Source organism: Diadema setosum, chromosome 3, assembly GCF_964275005.1.
Source record: "Diadema setosum chromosome 3, eeDiaSeto1, whole genome shotgun sequence".
Taxonomy (NCBI): Eukaryota; Metazoa; Echinodermata; class Echinoidea; order Diadematoida; family Diadematidae; genus Diadema; species Diadema setosum.
The window spans coordinates 14,020,550-14,042,520 of NC_092687.1; the positions used below are offsets into that span (position 1 = coordinate 14,020,550).

General features: G+C 44.9%; 11 protein-coding genes across 11 annotated transcripts; all 11 read right to left on the bottom strand.

Annotated features, from left to right (window-relative positions):
• Positions 1 to 929: 929 nt before the first annotated feature.
• LOC140226157 (histone H2A, embryonic) lies at positions 930 to 1,304 on the bottom strand. Its single transcript, XM_072306647.1, has one exon. The coding sequence runs from the start codon at positions 1,302 to 1,304 to the stop codon at positions 930 to 932; it is 375 nt and encodes a 124-aa protein (XP_072162748.1).
• An 871-nt stretch (positions 1,305 to 2,175) lies between these two features.
• LOC140226159 (histone H3, embryonic) lies at positions 2,176 to 2,586 on the bottom strand. The gene has a single exon (XM_072306648.1). It carries the CDS (start codon positions 2,584 to 2,586, stop codon positions 2,176 to 2,178), a length of 411 nt encoding a protein of 136 aa, XP_072162749.1.
• An 838-nt stretch (positions 2,587 to 3,424) lies between these two features.
• LOC140226160 (uncharacterized) lies at positions 3,425 to 7,139 on the bottom strand. The gene is made up of 3 exons (XM_072306649.1): positions 6,587 to 7,139; positions 5,664 to 5,716; positions 3,425 to 3,721 (listed from the first exon to the last, which is right to left on the bottom strand). Exons 1-3 carry the CDS (start codon positions 7,137 to 7,139, stop codon positions 3,425 to 3,427), a joined length of 903 nt encoding a protein of 300 aa, XP_072162750.1.
• A 907-nt stretch (positions 7,140 to 8,046) lies between these two features.
• On the bottom strand, positions 8,047 to 8,421 carry LOC140226161 (histone H2A, embryonic). The gene has a single exon (XM_072306650.1). The coding sequence runs from the start codon at positions 8,419 to 8,421 to the stop codon at positions 8,047 to 8,049; it is 375 nt and encodes a 124-aa protein (XP_072162751.1).
• An 873-nt stretch (positions 8,422 to 9,294) lies between these two features.
• On the bottom strand, positions 9,295 to 9,705 carry LOC140226162 (histone H3, embryonic). Its single transcript, XM_072306652.1, has one exon. It carries the CDS (start codon positions 9,703 to 9,705, stop codon positions 9,295 to 9,297), a length of 411 nt encoding a protein of 136 aa, XP_072162753.1.
• Positions 9,706 to 10,542: 837 nt separating this feature from the next.
• LOC140226163 (histone H2B.2, embryonic) lies at positions 10,543 to 10,917 on the bottom strand. Its single transcript, XM_072306653.1, has one exon. It carries the CDS (start codon positions 10,915 to 10,917, stop codon positions 10,543 to 10,545), a length of 375 nt encoding a protein of 124 aa, XP_072162754.1.
• A 1,619-nt stretch (positions 10,918 to 12,536) lies between these two features.
• On the bottom strand, positions 12,537 to 12,848 carry LOC140226164 (histone H4). Its single transcript, XM_072306654.1, has one exon. It carries the CDS (start codon positions 12,846 to 12,848, stop codon positions 12,537 to 12,539), a length of 312 nt encoding a protein of 103 aa, XP_072162755.1.
• A 908-nt stretch (positions 12,849 to 13,756) lies between these two features.
• Positions 13,757 to 14,131, bottom strand: LOC140226165 (histone H2A, embryonic). Its single transcript, XM_072306656.1, has one exon. The coding sequence runs from the start codon at positions 14,129 to 14,131 to the stop codon at positions 13,757 to 13,759; it is 375 nt and encodes a 124-aa protein (XP_072162757.1).
• An 870-nt stretch (positions 14,132 to 15,001) lies between these two features.
• On the bottom strand, positions 15,002 to 15,412 carry LOC140226166 (histone H3, embryonic). The gene has a single exon (XM_072306657.1). It carries the CDS (start codon positions 15,410 to 15,412, stop codon positions 15,002 to 15,004), a length of 411 nt encoding a protein of 136 aa, XP_072162758.1.
• An 817-nt stretch (positions 15,413 to 16,229) lies between these two features.
• On the bottom strand, positions 16,230 to 19,972 carry LOC140226167 (uncharacterized). The gene is made up of 3 exons (XM_072306658.1): positions 19,420 to 19,972; positions 18,472 to 18,524; positions 16,230 to 16,526 (listed from the first exon to the last, which is right to left on the bottom strand). The coding sequence occupies exons 1-3, from the start codon at positions 19,970 to 19,972 to the stop codon at positions 16,230 to 16,232; spliced, it is 903 nt and encodes a 300-aa protein (XP_072162759.1).
• A 908-nt stretch (positions 19,973 to 20,880) lies between these two features.
• LOC140226168 (histone H2A, embryonic) lies at positions 20,881 to 21,255 on the bottom strand. Its single transcript, XM_072306659.1, has one exon. It carries the CDS (start codon positions 21,253 to 21,255, stop codon positions 20,881 to 20,883), a length of 375 nt encoding a protein of 124 aa, XP_072162760.1.
• Positions 21,256 to 21,971: the final 716 nt, after the last annotated feature.

Below are 21,971 nucleotides of genomic sequence, written 5' to 3' on the forward strand. Positions count from 1 at the left end.
CGTGAGTTGATTTTGGTTTAGCTGATGAGAGATCCAAAAGCCGAATGATGACGCTCCCAATGACCGAACAGGGTTAAGTAACCGCTTTGCGGACATGGAGGGCGACGCCCCATTCTCCTACTGTCCGCCGCGGCCAGCCCACGATCCGCCTGCACGAGATCCGGCTGGATCGAGTGCGCCACCTCACGGCCGTCCGTTGCGTTGACCAGACCAGCACCGCGAGTCGGACGGGCACTGTCGCACATCACATACATTACTCTGTCGCACATTACCTCAAGAAATGAACAAATAAAATACACATATGATAATATTGACAGCATAAAGCTACATAGATATGGAGTGGCAGATATATACATATACATATACATATATACACACACGCACACTCACATAATTTCGAGCTTGAAACGATTTTTCAGAGTAAAACTTCTCTCCCAAACGAAAACCATCACCCTCCCCCCGCTCGCATTGGTACTTAACTCTTGCTTATTTTCATACTCTAGTCTGTGCTTATTCTTTACTCCATATTCTCTCCTCATCTAATGGTATGTATTGCCACCTTATATATTTAGTCTTTATTCTATTTTGTCTCCTTATATAATATCATGCATTGTCACCTTATATATTTATCATTATATTTCTTCCTTTTTTATCATTATATTTCTTCCTTTTTTATCATTATATTTCTTCCTTTCTCTACATTTCCTATTTATGTGTGATTCAAGTAAGGATAATTAGAGAGAGAGAGAGAGAGAGAGAGAGAGAGAGAAAGGAAAAAAAAATAAAAAGAAAAGAAAAGAAAAAAAAAACAGATATAGCGGAAATCTCAACACAACACGAAATAGCATGATGAATTGAATGTATTCTTTCTGGAAAATGTGGTGGCCCTGATAAGGGCCGTTTGGTTGAAAAGAGCCGCCGTGAAGTGTCTAACTGGACTTTGCAGTCTTCTTCGGCAGAAGCACAGCCTGGATGTTTGGCAGTACACCACCCTGAGCGATTGTCACGCCTCCCAGCAGCTTGTTCAGCTCTTCGTCGTTGCGAACGGCAAGTTGAAGATGTCGCGGGATGATCCTCGTCTTCTTGTTATCGCGTGCGGCGTTGCCGGCCAGCTCCAGAATCTCAGCGGTCAGGTACTCCAGAACAGCAGCTAGGTACACTGGTGCACCAGCGCCTACTCTCTGGGCGTAGTTGCCTTTACGAAGGAAGCGATGAACTCGGCCGACGGGGAACTGCAGGCCGGCGCGTGATGATCGAGACTTGGCCTTGGTGCGAGCCTTGCCAGATTTTCCTCGTCCAGACATGATTGGAGACGGAGAGACAAATGTGTTGACGTGATCTGAATGCTGATTCAACTGAGAGTGTGATCCCCGCCGATTGTTTCCGCACCCATTTATACCCCGCTCGGGGATCCAGCGGGTCAAGATCCTTTTGTTGACCGGTCGACCAATCAGCGTAGCCGGTGGCAGAAGTGGGCAGCTGCTACTGCTGCCAGTGCGGACACAAGCGCTGTTTGCTGCCCTCTTGCTGGCTAACTCGGCACAGTGTCTAGTAGTTCAATGCAGCTAGTTGTATCGCGGCGGCTGTCCATATATTATATTTCACAATAAAGCAATTGTGAATACACACTTTCAGTTGAATCAGCATTCAGATCACGTCAACACATTGGTAAAAAGACTCCGAATTAACGTCACAATCTTTCATTTTTTTTCCTTTTCTTGACCATATAGTTTTACTTTTTCTTACCCCCCTCCCTTCACTCCTTCTGTCTCCCTATCTATCCCTCTCCCCTCTCTCTCTCTCTCTCTCTCTCTCTCTCTATCAAGCACCTTACAGACCCCTTCTCGTCTCAATTACATATGAATTGATTTGCTAGGTACATAATCACCGTAGACTGCGTTTCATTTGAAAGGGGGGGGGGGCAGATATCCCTACTTTATGTGCATTTCATTTATCTTTGTGGTTTTCTTGTTCTCATTTTTCATTTCCGTTCAACTACGTGTGCACTTTTAAATACATAAAGATCTAACATCATCCAAGGCTCTACTTTTTAAAACTAAGAATAACAAACAGAATATTGTCCTGTATGAACCATGATATTCTTTCTTGATAATGTGGTGGCTCTGAAAAGAGCCGTTGTGTTGTGTGGTGCGACCACGGAGGACAGGCCTCTTTCTACGCCCTCTCTCCCCGGATGCGACGGGCCAGCTGAATGTCCTTGGGCATGATGGTAACCCGCTTGGCGTGGATGGCGCACAGGTTGGTGTCTTCGAACAGACCGACGAGATAAGCCTCGCTCGCTTCTTGGAGGGCCATGACAGCAGAACTTTGGAAGCGCAGCTCGGTCTTGAAATCCTGAGCAATCTCACGAACAAGTCGCTGGAAGGGGAGTTTGCGGATGAGAAGTTCGGTGCTCTTCTGGTAGCGGCGAATCTCACGAAGTGCGACTGTGCCGGGCCTATAGCGATGAGGTTTCTTCACTCCTCCGGTGGCGGGGGCACTCTTGCGAGCAGCCTTCGTAGCCAGTTGCTTGCGAGGAGCCTTGCCTCCAGTCGACTTGCGAGCCGTCTGCTTGGTGCGAGCCATGTTTTCTTCAGGTAATGAGTGCGGAGTTTTTTCGATGCGGAGTTGGGAAGAGAATGAAACCGCCGGACATCCAGCTCCCATTTTATATCGCGGACGATGGATCCCTAGACCCGGGACGGATCCAATCCGTGGCCTGTGATTGGTCAAGCAGTGATTTCCTTTGTCCGATCTGGGCGCACCAGCCCCGCAGCGGCGGCCCCCACCCGTCCCGTCCGCTATGGTTGGTCACGCCGCTCAACCTGTTCACGCCTTCCCGTAGATGGCGCCGTTGAGATACCAGCTCGCGAATTCAATGATTATTGCGGCGTATAATATACTGAAAACATCATTCCGAACGATTTTTTTTTTTTTTTCTGTATGCAGGCTGCTGTAACAGTGATATTATTACTATACGTGCATGATGGTATTTGGAATAGATTCATATAGCAACAGCTCGTTAAGAAGACGATTGTATAAAGCGGTGTGGTAATTTAATACACTCTTTTACCCGAAAGGGAAGAGCTGGCTGATTGGAAGTTATATATCTATATTGTGCGGGTCTTAAACATTAATCTGTAATATGTTTGCATATTTTTACCATGTTTCGATCAGGTGGTGCTGTCATTAAACTAATTAACGAATACATTAAGTGAACACGAGAAGCAAATATAAATAAGCATACAATGTGAAGTCACTGTAAACAAGCGATGATTTGTATTTCTCTGGTGGGTAAAGTACTAGCTTTTCGATTCGTTATAGTTAGGATATGATTAGGATTTCATACAACAGTGGGATATTCTTTCTTGGTTATGTGGTGGCCCTGATAAGGGCCGTTTGAGATATAGGCGACTGTGGACATCTACTTGGATGTAGTGTACTTGGTGACAGCTTTGGTGCCCTCGCTGACGGCGTGCTTTGCCAGTTCTCCGGGGAGAAGGAGGCGCACTGCGGTCTGCACTTCACGGCTGCTGATGGTCGACTTCTTGTTGTACTGACCGAGACGTGCAGCTTCGGCGGCGATGCGTTCGAAAATGTCGTTGACGAAGCTGTTCATGATGGACATGGCGCGACTCGAAATTCCAGTATCTGGGTGGACTTGCTTCAGAACCTTGTAGATGTAGATGCCGTAGCTCTCCTTCCTCTTCCTACGCCTCTTCTTGTCGGCATTGGGCCGGGGAGCCTTGGCAGCTTTCTTGGAACCCTTCTTGGCAACTTGTCCGGATGGAGGAGCCATTGTGAGCGTTGACTAGACTAGGCGGATGCGAATTCGATGCAGCTTTGAAAGAGAAATGTTATGGTCAGCTGCCCCCTTTCCTCTTTTATACGCGTTCGGAGGATCCGCTCGCACAGTTCATGCAAATTAGATGAGGATTAGCAGAAGCATCGATTCAGGCGGGCGTGACGGCCCCGCCTGCCGGCCGGCCGGCCGCGGTGGTGAAATAACGGTTTCTGCCACCAGATGGCAGTAGACAGATTTTTGTCCAATTTTACCCTAATTTGTTCTTGAATTGCGTGTAGAAATGAAAAACGTGAATAATATTCTCTGCAAATATTAAATCATCATTTACTTTTCTTTTCTTTTCTCTTTGTAATCAAACTAGATCTAGAAAATCTCCTGTAACTATATATATTCTGTTTCGTATCTCGCAAAAAAGCTGCTAACTTCCCTTATTCCTTTTGATTGCGTGTTAAGTTTACACATGTTATCTACCTTCGTCGCCGCTTGCTGACACGCTGAAGCTGAAATCTATTTGTAAATATTTATTTTGCGTTACAAAAAACAAACAAACATACCTTCTTGCATTTGTACTTTGCTGATACTCCTTTTTTTTTACCTACTTGATTGATTGATTGATTGATTGATTGATTGACTGCTTGTTTCCCACTGCACAATACCAAAAGCCAATGTCAGACAGCAAGATATTGTCCAGACTTATCCACATTTTGTATCGAGGCTATTGAATCTGCGTAAAATTGGCTATATGCCAAATAGTGTATAGAATCTATCCTCTTTAGTGAGTTTAACTCAATATCAGGTGAAGCCAAACATTCTACTTGATTCATAATACAATGTAGTCAATAATTAGCAGGGTTTGTTTGTTTTTGTTTTTGTTTTTGTTTTTGGTTTTTTTTTTGTGTGTGTGTGTGTCATTTTTATTTTATTTTTATTTATTTTTTTTTTATTTATTTTTTTTTTTTTTGCTGAATGATACTGTCTTGGTAGTATCTCCAAATTCCAGTCCATGTCCAGGCGTGGGGCGGCATGTGCATTGTGAGCTTCACAACTCTTAATGAAATATTTATGAGCAAAGGCAACAACTTCACCAAAGAAATGCGTAATGTTGTTGCTTTATACAACCCGCCCACTATGGGAGCAACAACTTTACCAAAAGGGCAACAACTTTACCAAAAAGGCAACAACTTTACACATAAAGCAACAACTTTACAATTGTATGACAACAACTTTACAATTGTATGACAACAACTTTACTTATGAAAATAACGTCTCTCTCTTTCTCTCTCTCTCCCACTCTCTCTATTTGCAACTGGGGGCTGTGATCAGCGAATGGATGCCATAATTATTCTATTACCTTCAATTACAACCGGTAAACTCTGTAAAGCGTATAATGAGGGCGTTTTAAGAGCATTGCCACGAAACAGAAATCTGAACTTAAAAGATGTACGAACAGTGTGGTTATACATAATATACATATGCCCATTGATTCAAACGTGCTACTTATGATGACGTTCCGTAATGTGGAAATTTGTTTCATTAAGTGTATTCTTTCTTGATAATGTGGTGGCTCTGAAAAGAGCCGTTGTTTTGTGGTGCAGGAGGCCGTTAAATTCTAGCCGCCAAATCCGTAGAGTGTGCGTCCCTGCCTCTTCAATGCGTAGACGACGTCCATGGCAGTAACCGTCTTGCGTTTGGCATGCTCGCAGTATGTCACTGCATCGCGGATCACGTTCTCAAGGAAGACTTTCAGGACTCCGCGGGTTTCTTCGTAGATGAGGCCCGAGATTCGCTTCACGCCGCCCCTTCTTGCCAGACGACGGATGGCTGGCTTGGTGATGCCCTGGATGTTATCTCGAAGAACTTTGCGGTGCCGCTTTGCTCCTCCCTTTCCTAGTCCTTTGCCTCCTTTACCGCGTCCAGACATGATGGCGTGAGTTGATTTTGGTTTAGCTGATGAGAGATCCAAAAGCCGAATGATGACGCTCCCAATGACCGAACAGGGTTAAGTAACCGCTTTGCGGACATGGAGGGCGACGCCCCATTCTCCTACTGTCCGCCGCGGCCAGCCCACGATCCGCCTGCACGAGATCCGGCTGGATCGAGTGCGCCACCTCACGGCCGTCCGTTGCGTTGACCAGACCAGCACCGCGAGTCGGACGGGCACTGTCGCACATCACATACATTACTCTGTCGCACATTACCTCAAGAAATGAACAAATAAAATACACATATGATAATATTGACAGCATAAAGCTACATAGATATGGAGTGGCAGATATATACATATACATATACATATATACACACACTCACACTCACATAATTTCGAGCTTGAAACGATTTTTCAGAGTAAAACTTCTCTCCCAAACGAAAACCATCACCCTCCCCCCGCTCGCATTCTGTTTAGCCTATTTCCCCAAGCTCTCACACAATTGTTTGCTCTTGAGTAACACATAAAACTCCTCAATTGTGCCTTCATCTACCATTTCTCTCCTTTTCAACATAAATTCACCAATATAGAATGATTTCTGTTTTTTTGTAAACTATTCCTTTCTATTTCCCCGTTTCGTATATTTCCTTCTTTTTTTTTTCTTTCTTTTCTCAGTGCATCTTTCCATCGACTAGTTGATACTGCAACAATTATTCTTTCTTGGGTTTGTGGTGGCTCTTAAAAGAGCCGCTTGATTTTTGGTGTGAGGTGCAAATAAACTTATTTGGCACCCTTCTTGGCAGCAGGCTTCTTTGGTTTTGCCGCCTTGGATTTGGTCGTCGTCTTCTTCGCCACTTTCTTGGGGGTTGCCTTCTTGGATGGCTTCTTTGCTGCGGTCTTCTTCTTGGGCGTCTTCGTTTTCTCCGACTTGGTTGCTGTCTTCTTCGCCGGCTTCTTCTTTGTCGCCTTCTTCTTCTTCTCCTTCTTTTCTGCTGCAGCTTTGGCCTTCTTGGCGACCGCCTTCTCTTTCTTTGCGGCTGCCTTTGCCTTTGCCTTCTCGCGGTCAGCCTTGACCTTTGCCTTCTGCTTCTCTTTTCGTGCCTTCTCCGCCGCCTCTGCCTTTGCTGCCTTGACGTTCAGCTTGAAAGAGCCAGATGCCCCGACACCTTTCGTCTGAACCAGTGTCTCGTTGGCAACCCCTTTCCGCAGAGCTCGCTTGATGAAGATGGTCTGTCGGTCCATATCGCCTACTTTGTAGTTGGCTGCGATGTACTTCTTAATGGCCTGAAGCGATGATCCATTCCGCTCCTTCAGTGCGCCGATAGCAGCATTGACCATCACCTGGGTCGGTGGATGCTCGGGCGCTTTCTTCTTGGTCGTCTTCTTTGCTGCTTCCGAAGCCGCCATCACGATAACAATCGATGCGATACGTAGTGAGTCAGAGAGTAGTGGAACAAAACTAATGACTAGCAACCTTCGCACTGTCGTTTTATCAGCTCATTGCGTACCTCGAAGGAATCACCGGACATCTCGGGCATGGCGTCGTGCAGACGCTCTGCCTAATGTGCTTCCACATCTGTTCTCTGTTTCATATTACTTGATTTACTTTTCTGCTCCATTTGTTTTATCCACGTGTTTCCCTAAGGCAGCTGTTTTATATTACAACATGCCGAAAACTGCAACAATTTTAGACAGCAAACGCACAAACACTAGAGCATTAATGCAATCAAACACACAAACTTCCTACATACATGTGGCTGTGCTGTTCTTATGTTGTCGATAAATTACTCTTTTATTTTAATACCTTCTTTTTAACCTCAGAACGGCCTCGCCTGACGATTTATCATCTGTGCATTTCATAAATTCTTCCGAAATTAACTTGGTACTTAACTCTTGCTTATTTTCATACTCTAGTCTGTGCTTATTCTTTACTCCATATTCTCTCCTCATCTAATGGTATGTATTGCCACCTTATATATTTAGTCTTTATTCTATTTTGTCTCCTTATATAATATCATGCATTGTCACCTTATATATTTATCATTATATTTCTTCCTTTTTTATCATTATATTTCTTCCTTTCTCTACATTTCCTATTTATGTGTGATTCAAGTAAGGATAATTAGAGAGAGAGAGAGAGAGAGAGAGAGAGAGAAAGGAAAAAAAATAAAAAGAAAAGAAAAGAAAAAAAAAACAGATATAGCGGAAATCTCAACACAACACGAAATAGCATGATGAATTGAATGTATTCTTTCTGGAAAATGTGGTGGCCCTGATAAGGGCCGTTTGGTTGAAAAGAGCCGCCGTGAAGTGTCTAACTGGACTTTGCAGTCTTCTTCGGCAGAAGCACAGCCTGGATGTTTGGCAGTACACCACCCTGAGCGATTGTCACGCCTCCCAGCAGCTTGTTCAGCTCTTCGTCGTTGCGAACGGCAAGTTGAAGATGTCGCGGGATGATCCTCGTCTTCTTGTTATCGCGTGCGGCGTTGCCGGCCAGCTCCAGAATCTCAGCGGTCAGGTACTCCAGAACAGCAGCTAGGTACACTGGTGCACCAGCGCCTACTCTCTGGGCGTAGTTGCCTTTACGAAGGAAGCGATGAACTCGGCCGACGGGGAACTGCAGGCCGGCGCGTGATGATCGAGACTTGGCCTTGGTGCGAGCCTTGCCAGATTTTCCTCGTCCAGACATGATTGGAGACGGAGAGACAAATGTGTTGACGTGATCTGAATGCTGATTCAACTGAGAGTGTGATCCCCGCCGATTGTTTCCGCACCCATTTATACCCCGCTCGGGGATCCAGCGGGTCAAGATCCTTTTGTTGACCGGTCGACCAATCAGCGTAGCCGGTGGCAGAAGTGGGCAGCTGCTACTGCTGCCAGTGCGGACACAAGCGCTGTTTGCTGCCCTCTTGCTGGCTAACTCGGCACAGTGTCTAGTAGTTCAATGCAGCTAGTTGTATCGCGGCGGCTGTCCATATATTATATTTCACAATAAAGCAATTGTGAATACACACTTTCAGTTGAATCAGCATTCAGATCACGTCAACACATTGGTAAAAAGACTCCGAATTAACGTCACAATCTTTCATTTTTTTTCCTTTTCTTGACCATATAGTTTTACTTTTTCTTACCCCCCTCCCTTCACTCCTTCTGTCTCCCTATCTATCCCTCTCCCCTCTCTCTCTCTCTCTCTCTCTCTCTCTCTCTATCAAGCACCTTACAGACCCCTTCTCGTCTCAATTACATATGAATTGATTTGCTAGGTACATAATCACCGTAGACTGCGTTTCATTTGAAAGGGGGGGGGGGCAGATATCCCTACTTTATGTGCATTTCATTTATCTTTGTGGTTTTCTTGTTCTCATTTTTCATTTCCGTTCAACTACGTGTGCACTTTTAAATACATAAAGATCTAACATCATCCAAGGCTCTACTTTTTAAAACTAAGAATAACAAACAGAATATTGTCCTGTATGAACCATGATATTCTTTCTTGATAATGTGGTGGCTCTGAAAAGAGCCGTTGTGTTGTGTGGTGCGACCACGGAGGACAGGCCTCTTTCTACGCCCTCTCTCCCCGGATGCGACGGGCCAGCTGAATGTCCTTGGGCATGATGGTAACCCGCTTGGCGTGGATGGCGCACAGGTTGGTGTCTTCGAACAGACCGACGAGATAAGCCTCGCTCGCTTCTTGGAGGGCCATGACAGCAGAACTTTGGAAGCGCAGCTCGGTCTTGAAATCCTGAGCAATCTCACGAACAAGTCGCTGGAAGGGGAGTTTGCGGATGAGAAGTTCGGTGCTCTTCTGGTAGCGGCGAATCTCACGAAGTGCGACTGTGCCGGGCCTATAGCGATGAGGTTTCTTCACTCCTCCGGTGGCGGGGGCACTCTTGCGAGCAGCCTTCGTAGCCAGTTGCTTGCGAGGAGCCTTGCCTCCAGTCGACTTGCGAGCCGTCTGCTTGGTGCGAGCCATGTTTTCTTCAGGTAATGAGTGCGGAGTTTTTTCGATGCGGAGTTGGGAAGAGAATGAAACCGCCGGACATCCAGCTCCCATTTTATATCGCGGACGATGGATCCCTAGACCCGGGACGGATCCAATCCGTGGCCTGTGATTGGTCAAGCAGTGATTTCCTTTGTCCGATCTGGGCGCACCAGCCCCGCAGCGGCGGCCCCCACCCGTCCCGTCCGCTATGGTTGGTCACGCCGCTCAACCTGTTCACGCCTTCCCGTAGATGGCGCCGTTGAGATACCAGCTCGCGAATTCAATGATTATTGCGGCGTATAATATACTGAAAACATCATTCCGAACGATTTTTTTTTTTTTTCTGTATGCAGGCTGCTGTAACAGTGATATTATTACTATACGTGCATGATGGTATTTGGAATAGATTCATATAGCAACAGCTCGTTAAGAAGACGATTGTATAAAGCGGTGTGGTAATTTAATACACTCTTTTACCCGAAAGGGAAGAGCTGGCTGATTGGAAGTTATATATCTATATTGTGCGGGTCTTAAACATTAATCTGTAATATGTTTGCATATTTTTACCATGTTTCGATCAGGTGGTGCTGTCATTAAACTAATTAACGAATACATTAAGTGAACACGAGAAGCAAATATAAATAAGCATACAATGTGAAGTCACTGTAAACAAGCGATGATTTGTATTTCTCTGGTGGGTAAAGTACTAGCTTTTCGATTCGTTATAGTTAGGATATGATTAGGATTTCATACAACAGTGGGATATTCTTTCTTGGTTATGTGGTGGCCCTGATAAGGGCCGTTTGAGATATAGGCGACTGTGGACATCTACTTGGATGTAGTGTACTTGGTGACAGCTTTGGTGCCCTCGCTGACGGCGTGCTTTGCCAGTTCTCCGGGGAGAAGGAGGCGCACTGCGGTCTGCACTTCACGGCTGCTGATGGTCGACTTCTTGTTGTACTGACCGAGACGTGCAGCTTCGGCGGCGATGCGTTCGAAAATGTCGTTGACGAAGCTGTTCATGATGGACATGGCGCGACTCGAAATTCCAGTATCTGGGTGGACTTGCTTCAGAACCTTGTAGATGTAGATGCCGTAGCTCTCCTTCCTCTTCCTACGCCTCTTCTTGTCGGCATTGGGCCGGGGAGCCTTGGCAGCTTTCTTGGAACCCTTCTTGGCAACTTGTCCGGATGGAGGAGCCATTGTGAGCGTTGACTAGACTAGGCGGATGCGAATTCGATGCAGCTTTGAAAGAGAAATGTTATGGTCAGCTGCCCCCTTTCCTCTTTTATACGCGTTCGGAGGATCCGCTCGCACAGTTCATGCAAATTAGATGAGGATTAGCAGAAGCATCGATTCAGGCGGGCGTGACGGCCCCGCCTGCCGGCCGGCCGGCCGCGGTGGTGAAATAACGGTTTCTGCCACCAGATGGCAGTAGACAGATTTTTGTCCAATTTTACCCTAATTTGTTCTTGAATTGCGTGTAGAAATGAAAAACGTGAATAATATTCTCTGCAAATATTAAATCATCATTTACTTTTCTTTTCTTTTCTCTTTGTAATCAAACTAGATCTAGAAAATCTCCTGTAACTATATATATTCTGTTTCGTATCTCGCAAAAAAGCTGCTAACTTCCCTTATTCCTTTTGATTGCGTGTTAAGTTTACACATGTTATCTACCTTCGTCGCCGCTTGCTGACACGCTGAAGCTGAAATCTATTTGTAAATATTTATTTTGCGTTACAAAAAACAAACAAACATACCTTCTTGCATTTGTACTTTGCTGATACTCCTTTTTTTTTACCTACTTGATTGATTGATTGATTGATTGATTGATTGATTGATTGACTGCTTGTTTCCCACTGCACAATACCAAAAGCCAATGTCAGACAGCAAGATATTGTCCAGACTTATCCACATTTTGTATCGAGGCTATTGAATCTGCGTAAAATTGGCTATATGCCAAATAGTGTATAGAATCTATCCTCTTTAGTGAGTTTAACTCAATATCAGGTGAAGCCAAACATTCTACTTGATTCATAATACAATGTAGTCAATAATTAGCAGGGTTTGTTTGTTTTTGTTTTTGTTTTTGTTTTTGGTTTTTTTTTTTGTGTGTGTGTGTCATTTTTATTTTATTTTTATTTATTTTTTTTTTATTATTTTTTTTTTTTGCTGAATGATACTGTCTTGGTAGTATCTCCAAATTCCAGTCCATGTCCAGGCGTGGGGCGGCATGTGCATTGTGAGCTTCACAACTCTTAATGAAATATTTATGAGCAAAGGCAACAACTTCACCAAAGAAATGCGTAATGTTGTTGCTTTATACAACCCGCCCACTATGGGAGCAACAACTTTACCAAAAGGGCAACAACTTTACCAAAAAGGCAACAACTTTACACATAAAGCAACAACTTTACAATTGTATGACAACAACTTTACAATTGTATGACAACAACTTTACTTATGAAAATAACGTCTCTCTCTTTCTCTCTCTCTCCCACTCTCTCTATTTGCAACTGGGGGCTGTGATCAGCGAATGGATGCCATAATTATTCTATTACCTTCAATTACAACCGGTAAACTCTGTAAAGCGTATAATGAGGGCGTTTTAAGAGCATTGCCACGAAACAGAAATCTGAACTTAAAAGATGTACGAACAGTGTGGTTATACATAATATACATATGCCCATTGATTCAAACGTGCTACTTATGATGACGTTCCGTAATGTGGAAATTTGTTTCATTAAGTGTATTCTTTCTTGATAATGTGGTGGCTCTGAAAAGAGCCGTTGTTTTGTGGTGCAGGAGGCCGTTAAATTCTAGCCGCCAAATCCGTAGAGTGTGCGTCCCTGCCTCTTCAATGCGTAGACGACGTCCATGGCAGTAACCGTCTTGCGTTTGGCATGCTCGCAGTATGTCACTGCATCGCGGATCACGTTCTCAAGGAAGACTTTCAGGACTCCGCGGGTTTCTTCGTAGATGAGGCCCGAGATTCGCTTCACGCCGCCCCTTCTTGCCAGACGACGGATGGCTGGCTTGGTGATGCCCTGGATGTTATCTCGAAGAACTTTGCGGTGCCGCTTTGCTCCTCCCTTTCCTAGTCCTTTGCCTCCTTTACCGCGTCCAGACATGATGGCGTGAGTTGATTTTGGTTTAGCTGATGAGAGATCCAAAAGCCGAATGATGACGCTCCCAATGACCGAACAGGGTTAAGTAACCGCTTTGCGGACATGGAGGGCGACGCCCCATTCTCCTACTGTCCGCCGCGGCCAGCCCACGATCCGCCTGCACGAGATCCGGCTGGATCGAGTGCGCCACCTCACGGCCGTCCGTTGCGTTGACCAGACCAGCACCGCGAGTCGGACGGGCACTGTCGCACATCACATACATTACTCTGTCGCACATTACCTCAAGAAATGAACAAATAAAATACACATATGATAATATTGACAGCATAAAGCTACATAGATATGGAGTGGCAGATATATACATATACATATACATATATACACACACTCACACTCACATAATTTCGAGCTTGAAACGATTTTTCAGAGTAAAACTTCTCTCCCAAACGAAAACCATCACCCTCCCCCCGCTCGCATTGGTACTTAACTCTTGCTTATTTTCATACTCTAGTCTGTGCTTATTCTTTACTCCATATTCTCTCCTCATCTAATGGTATGTATTGCCACCTTATATATTTAGTCTTTATTCTATTTTGTCTCCTTATATAATATCATGCATTGTCACCTTATATATTTATCATTATATTTCTTCCTTTTTTATCATTATATTTCTTCCTTTCTCTACATTTCCTATTTATGTGTGATTCAAGTAAGGATAATTAGAGAGAGAGAGAGAGAGAGAGAGAGAGAAAGGAAAAAAAAATAAAAAGAAAAGAAAAGAAAAAAAAAAACAGATATAGCGGAAATCTCAACACAACACGAAATAGCATGATGAATTGAATGTATTCTTTCTGGAAAATGTGGTGGCCCTGATAAGGGCCGTTTGGTTGAAAAGAGCCGCCGTGAAGTGTCTAACTGGACTTTGCAGTCTTCTTCGGCAGAAGCACAGCCTGGATGTTTGGCAGTACACCACCCTGAGCGATTGTCACGCCTCCCAGCAGCTTGTTCAGCTCTTCGTCGTTGCGAACGGCAAGTTGAAGATGTCGCGGGATGATCCTCGTCTTCTTGTTATCGCGTGCGGCGTTGCCGGCCAGCTCCAGAATCTCAGCGGTCAGGTACTCCAGAACAGCAGCTAGGTACACTGGTGCACCAGCGCCTACTCTCTGGGCGTAGTTGCCTTTACGAAGGAAGCGATGAACTCGGCCGACGGGGAACTGCAGGCCGGCGCGTGATGATCGAGACTTGGCCTTGGTGCGAGCCTTGCCAGATTTTCCTCGTCCAGACATGATTGGAGACGGAGAGACAAATGTGTTGACGTGATCTGAATGCTGATTCAACTGAGAGTGTGATCCCCGCCGATTGTTTCCGCACCCATTTATACCCCGCTCGGGGATCCAGCGGGTCAAGATCCTTTTGTTGACCGGTCGACCAATCAGCGTAGCCGGTGGCAGAAGTGGGCAGCTGCTACTGCTGCCAGTGCGGACACAAGCGCTGTTTGCTGCCCTCTTGCTGGCTAACTCGGCACAGTGTCTAGTAGTTCAATGCAGCTAGTTGTATCGCGGCGGCTGTCCATATATTATATTTCACAATAAAGCAATTGTGAATACACACTTTCAGTTGAATCAGCATTCAGATCACGTCAACACATTGGTAAAAAGACTCCGAATTAACGTCACAATCTTTCATTTTTTTTCCTTTTCTTGACCATATAGTTTTACTTTTTCTTACCCCCCTCCCTTCACTCCTTCTGTCTCCCTATCTATCCCTCTCCCTCTCTCTCTCTCTCTCTCTCTCTCTCTCTATCAAGCACCTTACAGACCCCTTCTCGTCTCAATTACATATGAATTGATTTGCTAGGTACATAATCACCGTAGACTGCGTTTCATTTGAAAGGGGGGGGGGGCAGATATCCCTACTTTATGTGCATTTCATTTATCTTTGTGGTTTTCTTGTTCTCATTTTTCATTTCCGTTCAACTACGTGTGCACTTTTAAATACATAAAGATCTAACATCATCCAAGGCTCTACTTTTTAAAACTAAGAATAACAAACAGAATATTGTCCTGTATGAACCATGATATTCTTTCTTGATAATGTGGTGGCTCTGAAAAGAGCCGTTGTGTTGTGTGGTGCGACCACGGAGGACAGGCCTCTTTCTACGCCCTCTCTCCCCGGATGCGACGGGCCAGCTGAATGTCCTTGGGCATGATGGTAACCCGCTTGGCGTGGATGGCGCACAGGTTGGTGTCTTCGAACAGACCGACGAGATAAGCCTCGCTCGCTTCTTGGAGGGCCATGACAGCAGAACTTTGGAAGCGCAGCTCGGTCTTGAAATCCTGAGCAATCTCACGAACAAGTCGCTGGAAGGGGAGTTTGCGGATGAGAAGTTCGGTGCTCTTCTGGTAGCGGCGAATCTCACGAAGTGCGACTGTGCCGGGCCTATAGCGATGAGGTTTCTTCACTCCTCCGGTGGCGGGGGCACTCTTGCGAGCAGCCTTCGTAGCCAGTTGCTTGCGAGGAGCCTTGCCTCCAGTCGACTTGCGAGCCGTCTGCTTGGTGCGAGCCATGTTTTCTTCAGGTAATGAGTGCGGAGTTTTTTCGATGCGGAGTTGGGAAGAGAATGAAACCGCCGGACATCCAGCTCCCATTTTATATCGCGGACGATGGATCCCTAGACCCGGGACGGATCCAATCCGTGGCCTGTGATTGGTCAAGCAGTGATTTCCTTTGTCCGATCTGGGCGCACCAGCCCCGCAGCGGCGGCCCCCACCCGTCCCGTCCGCTATGGTTGGTCACGCCGCTCAACCTGTTCACGCCTTCCCGTAGATGGCGCCGTTGAGATACCAGCTCGCGAATTCAATGATTATTGCGGCGTATAATATACTGAAAACATCATTCCGAACGATTTTTTTTTTCTGTATGCAGGCTGCTGTAACAGTGATATTATTACTATACGTGCATGATGGTATTTGGAATAGATTCATATAGCAACAGCTCGTTAAGAAGACGATTGTATAAAGCGGTGTGGTAATTTAATACACTCTTTTACCCGAAAGGGAAGAGCTGGCTGATTGGAAGTTATATATCTATATTGTGCGGGTCTTAAACATTAATCTGTAATATGTTTGCATATTTTTACCATGTTTCGATCAGGTGGTGCTGTCATTAAACTAATTAACGAATACATTAAGTGAACACGAGAAGCAAATATAAATAAGCATACAATGTGAAGTCACTGTAAACAAGCGATGATTTGTATTTCTCTGGTGGGTAAAGTACTAGCTTTTCGATTCGTTATAGTTAGGATATGATTAGGATTTCATACAACAGTGGGATATTCTTTCTTGGTTAAGGGCCGTTTGAGATATAGGCGACTGTGGACATCTACTTGGATGTAGTGTACTTGGTGACAGCTTTGGTGCCCTCGCTGACGGCGTGCTTTGCCAGTTCTCCGGGGAGAAGGAGGCGCACTGCGGTCTGCACTTCACGGCTGCTGATGGTCGACTTCTTGTTGTACTGACCGAGACGTGCAGCTTCGGCGGCGATGCGTTCGAAAATGTCGTTGACGAAGCTGTTCATGATGGACATGGCGCGACTCGAAATTCCAGTATCTGGGTGGACTTGCTTCAGAACCTTGTAGATGTAGATGCCGTAGCTCTCCTTCCTCTTCCTACGCCTCTTCTTGTCGGCATTGGGCCGGGGAGCCTTGGCAGCTTTCTTGGAACCCTTCTTGGCAACTTGTCCGGATGGAGGAGCCATTGTGAGCGTTGACTAGACTAGGCGGATGCGAATTCGATGCAGCTTTGAAAGAGAAATGTTATGGTCAGCTGCCCCCTTTCCTCTTTTATACGCGTTCGGAGGATCCGCTCGCACAGTTCATGCAAATTAGATGAGGATTAGCAGAAGCATCGATTCAGGCGGGCGTGACGGCCCCGCCTGCCGGCCGGCCGGCCGCGGTGGTGAAATAACGGTTTCTGCCACCAGATGGCAGTAGACAGATTTTTGTCCAATTTTACCCTAATTTGTTCTTGAATTGCGTGTAGAAATGAAAAACGTGAATAATATTCTCTGCAAATATTAAATCATCATTTACTTTTCTTTTCTTTTCTCTTTGTAATCAAACTAGATCTAGAAAATCTCCTGTAACTATATATATTCTGTTTCGTATCTCGCAAAAAAGCTGCTAACTTCCCTTATTCCTTTTGATTGCGTGTTAAGTTTACACATGTTATCTACCTTCGTCGCCGCTTGCTGACACGCTGAAGCTGAAATCTATTTGTAAATATTTATTTTGCGTTACAAAAAACAAACAAACATACCTTCTTGCATTTGTACTTTGCTGATACTCCTTTTTTTTTACCTACTTGATTGATTGATTGATTGATTGATTGATTGATTGATTGACTGCTTGTTTCCCACTGCACAATACCAAAAGCCAATGTCAGACAGCAAGATATTGTCCAGACTTATCCACATTTTGTATCGAGGCTATTGAATCTGCGTAAAATTGGCTATATGCCAAATAGTGTATAGAATCTATCCTCTTTAGTGAGTTTAACTCAATATCAGGTGAAGCCAAACATTCTACTTGATTCATAATACAATGTAGTCAATAATTAGCAGGGTTTGTTTGTTTTTGTTTTTGTTTTTGTTTTTGGTTTTTTTTTTTGTGTGTGTGTGTCATTTTTATTTTATTTTTATTTATTTTTTTTTATTATTTTTTTTTTTTGCTGAATGATACTGTCTTGGTAGTATCTCCAAATTCCAGTCCATGTCCAGGCGTGGGGCGGCATGTGCATTGTGAGCTTCACAACTCTTAATGAAATATTTATGAGCAAAGGCAACAACTTCACCAAAGAAATGCGTAATGTTGTTGCTTTATACAACCCGCCCACTATGGGAGCAACAACTTTACCAAAAGGGCAACAACTTTACCAAAAAGGCAACAACTTTACACATAAAGCAACAACTTTACAATTGTATGACAACAACTTTACAATTGTATGACAACAACTTTACTTATGAAAATAACGTCTCTCTCTTTCTCTCTCTCTCCCACTCTCTCTATTTGCAACTGGGGGCTGTGATCAGCGAATGGATGCCATAATTATTCTATTACCTTCAATTACAACCGGTAAACTCTGTAAAGCGTATAATGAGGGCGTTTTAAGAGCATTGCCACGAAACAGAAATCTGAACTTAAAAGATGTACGAACAGTGTGGTTATACATAATATACATATGCCCATTGATTCAAACGTGCTACTTATGATGACGTTCCGTAATGTGGAAATTTGTTTCATTAAGTGTATTCTTTCTTGATAATGTGGTGGCTCTGAAAAGAGCCGTTGTTTTGTGGTGCAGGAGGCCGTTAAATTCTAGCCGCCAAATCCGTAGAGTGTGCGTCCCTGCCTCTTCAATGCGTAGACGACGTCCATGGCAGTAACCGTCTTGCGTTTGGCATGCTCGCAGTATGTCACTGCATCGCGGATCACGTTCTCAAGGAAGACTTTCAGGACTCCGCGGGTTTCTTCGTAGATGAGGCCCGAGATTCGCTTCACGCCGCCCCTTCTTGCCAGACGACGGATGGCTGGCTTGGTGATGCCCTGGATGTTATCTCGAAGAACTTTGCGGTGCCGCTTTGCTCCTCCCTTTCCTAGTCCTTTGCCTCCTTTACCGCGTCCAGACATGATGGCGTGAGTTGATTTTGGTTTAGCTGATGAGAGATCCAAAAGCCGAATGATGACGCTCCCAATGACCGAACAGGGTTAAGTAACCGCTTTGCGGACATGGAGGGCGACGCCCCATTCTCCTACTGTCCGCCGCGGCCAGCCCACGATCCGCCTGCACGAGATCCGGCTGGATCGAGTGCGCCACCTCACGGCCGTCCGTTGCGTTGACCAGACCAGCACCGCGAGTCGGACGGGCACTGTCGCACATCACATACATTACTCTGTCGCACATCACATACATTACTCTGTCGCACATTACCTCAAGAAATGAACAAATAAAATACACATATGATAATATTGACAGCATAAAGCTACATAGATATGGAGTGGCAGATATATACATATACATATACATATATACACACACTCACACTCACATAATTTCGAGCTTGAAACGATTTTTCAGAGTAAAACTTCTCTCCCAAACGAAAACCATCACCCTCCCCCCGCTCGCATTCTGTTTAGCCTATTTCCCCAAGCTCTCACACAATTGTTTGCTCTTGAGTAACACATAAAACTCCTCAATTGTGCCTTCATCTACCATTTCTCTCCTTTTCAACATAAATTCACCAATATAGAATGATTTCTGTTTTTTTTGTAAACTATTCCTTTCTATTTCCCCGTTTCGTATATTTCCTTCTTTTTTTTTTCTTTCTTTTCTCAGTGCATCTTTCCATCGACTAGTTGATACTGCAACAATTATTCTTTCTTGGGTTTGTGGTGGCTCTTAAAAGAGCCGTTTGATTTTTGGTGTGAGGTGCAAATAAACTTATTTGGCACCCTTCTTGGCAGCAGGCTTCTTTGGTTTTGCCGCCTTGGATTTGGTCGTCGTCTTCTTCGCCACTTTCTTGGGGGTTGCCTTCTTGGATGGCTTCTTTGCTGCGGTCTTCTTCTTGGGCGTCTTCGTTTTCTCCGACTTGGTTGCTGTCTTCTTCGCCGGCTTCTTCTTTGTCGCCTTCTTCTTCTTCTCCTTCTTTTCTGCTGCAGCTTTGGCCTTCTTGGCGACCGCCTTCTCTTTCTTTGCGGCTGCCTTTGCCTTTGCCTTCTCGCGGTCAGCCTTGACCTTTGCCTTCTGCTTCTCTTTTCGTGCCTTCTCCGCCGCCTCTGCCTTTGCTGCCTTGACGTTCAGCTTGAAAGAGCCAGATGCCCCGACACCTTTCGTCTGAACCAGTGTCTCGTTGGCAACCCCTTTCCGCAGAGCTCGCTTGATGAAGATGGTCTGTCGGTCCATATCGCCTACTTTGTAGTTGGCTGCGATGTACTTCTTAATGGCCTGAAGCGATGATCCATTCCGCTCCTTCAGTGCGCCGATAGCAGCATTGACCATCACCTGGGTCGGTGGATGCTCGGGCGCTTTCTTCTTGGTCGTCTTCTTTGCTGCTTCCGAAGCCGCCATCACGATAACAATCGATGCGATACGTAGTGAGTCAGAGAGTAGTGGAACAAAACTAATGACTAGCAACCTTCGCACTGTCGTTTTATCAGCTCATTGCGTACCTCGAAGGAATCACCGGACATCTCGGGCATGGCGTCGTGCAGACGCTCTGCCTAATGTGCTTCCACATCTGTTCTCTGTTTCATATTACTTGATTTACTTTTCTGCTCCATTTGTTTTATCCACGTGTTTCCCTAAGGCAGCTGTTTTATATTACAACATGCCGAAAACTGCAACAATTTTAGACAGCAAACGCACAAACACTAGAGCATTAATGCAATCAAACACACAAACTTCCTACATACATGTGGCTGTGCTGTTCTTATGTTGTCGATAAATTACTCTTTTATTTTAATACCTTCTTTTTAACCTCAGAACGGCCTCGCCTGACGATTTATCATCTGTGCATTTCATAAATTCTTCCGAAATTAACTTGGTACTTAACTCTTGCTTATTTTCATACTCTAGTCTGTGCTTATTCTTTACTCCATATTCTCTCCTCATCTAATGGTATGTATTGCCACCTTATATATTTAGTCTTTATTCTATTTTGTCTCCTTATATAATATCATGCATTGTCACCTTATATATTTATCATTATATTTCTTCCTTTTTTATCATTATATTTCTTCCTTTCTCTACATTTCCTATTTATGTGTGATTCAAGTAAGGATAATTAGAGAGAGAGAGAGAGAGAGAGAGAGAGAGAAAGGAAAAAAAAATAAAAAGAAAAGAAAAGAAAAAAAAAACAGATATAGCGGAAATCTCAACACAACACGAAATAGCATGATGAATTGAATGTATTCTTTCTGGAAAATGTGGTGGCCCTGATAAGGGCCGTTTGGTTGAAAAGAGCCGCCGTGAAGTGTCTAACTGGACTTTGCAGTCTTCTTCGGCAGAAGCACAGCCTGGATGTTTGGCAGTACACCACCCTGAGCGATTGTCACGCCTCCCAGCAGCTTGTTCAGCTCTTCGTCGTTGCGAACGGCAAGTTGAAGATGTCGCGGGATGATCCTCGTCTTCTTGTTATCGCGTGCGGCGTTGCCGGCCAGCTCCAGAATCTCAGCGGTCAGGTACTCCAGAACAGCAGCTAGGTACACTGGTGCACCAGCGCCTACTCTCTGGGCGTAGTTGCCTTTACGAAGGAAGCGATGAACTCGGCCGACGGGGAACTGCAGGCCGGCGCGTGATGATCGAGACTTGGCCTTGGTGCGAGCCTTGCCAGATTTTCCTCGTCCAGACATGATTGGAGACGGAGAGACAAATGTGTTGACGTGATCTGAATGCTGATTCAACTGAGAGTGTGATCCCCGCCGATTGTTTCCGCACCCATTTATACCCCGCTCGGGGATCCAGCGGGTCAAGATCCTTTTGTTGACCGGTCGACCAATCAGCGTAGCCGGTGGCAGAAGTGGGCAGCTGCTACTGCTGCCAGTGCGGACACAAGCGCTGTTTGCTGCCCTCTTGCTGGCTAACTCGGCACAGTGTCTAGTAGTTCAATGCAGCTAGTTGTATCGCGGCGGCTGTCCATATATTATATTTCACAATAAAGCAATTGTGAATACACACTTTCAGTTGAATCAGCATTCAGATCACGTCAACACATTGGTAAAAAGACTCCGAATTAACGTCACAATCTTTCATTTTTTTTTCCTTTTCTTGACCATATAGTTTTACTTTTTCTTACCCCCCTCCCTTCACTCCTTCTGTCTCCCTATCTATCCCTCTCCCCTCTCTCTCTCTCTCTCTCTCTCTCTCTCTCTATCAAGCACCTTACAGACCCCTTCTCGTCTCAATTACATATGAATTGATTTGCTAGGTACATAATCACCGTAGACTGCGTTTCATTTGAAAGGGGGGGGGGCAGATATCCCTACTTTATGTGCATTTCATTTATCTTTGTGGTTTTCTTGTTCTCATTTTTCATTTCCGTTCAACTACGTGTGCACTTTTAAATACA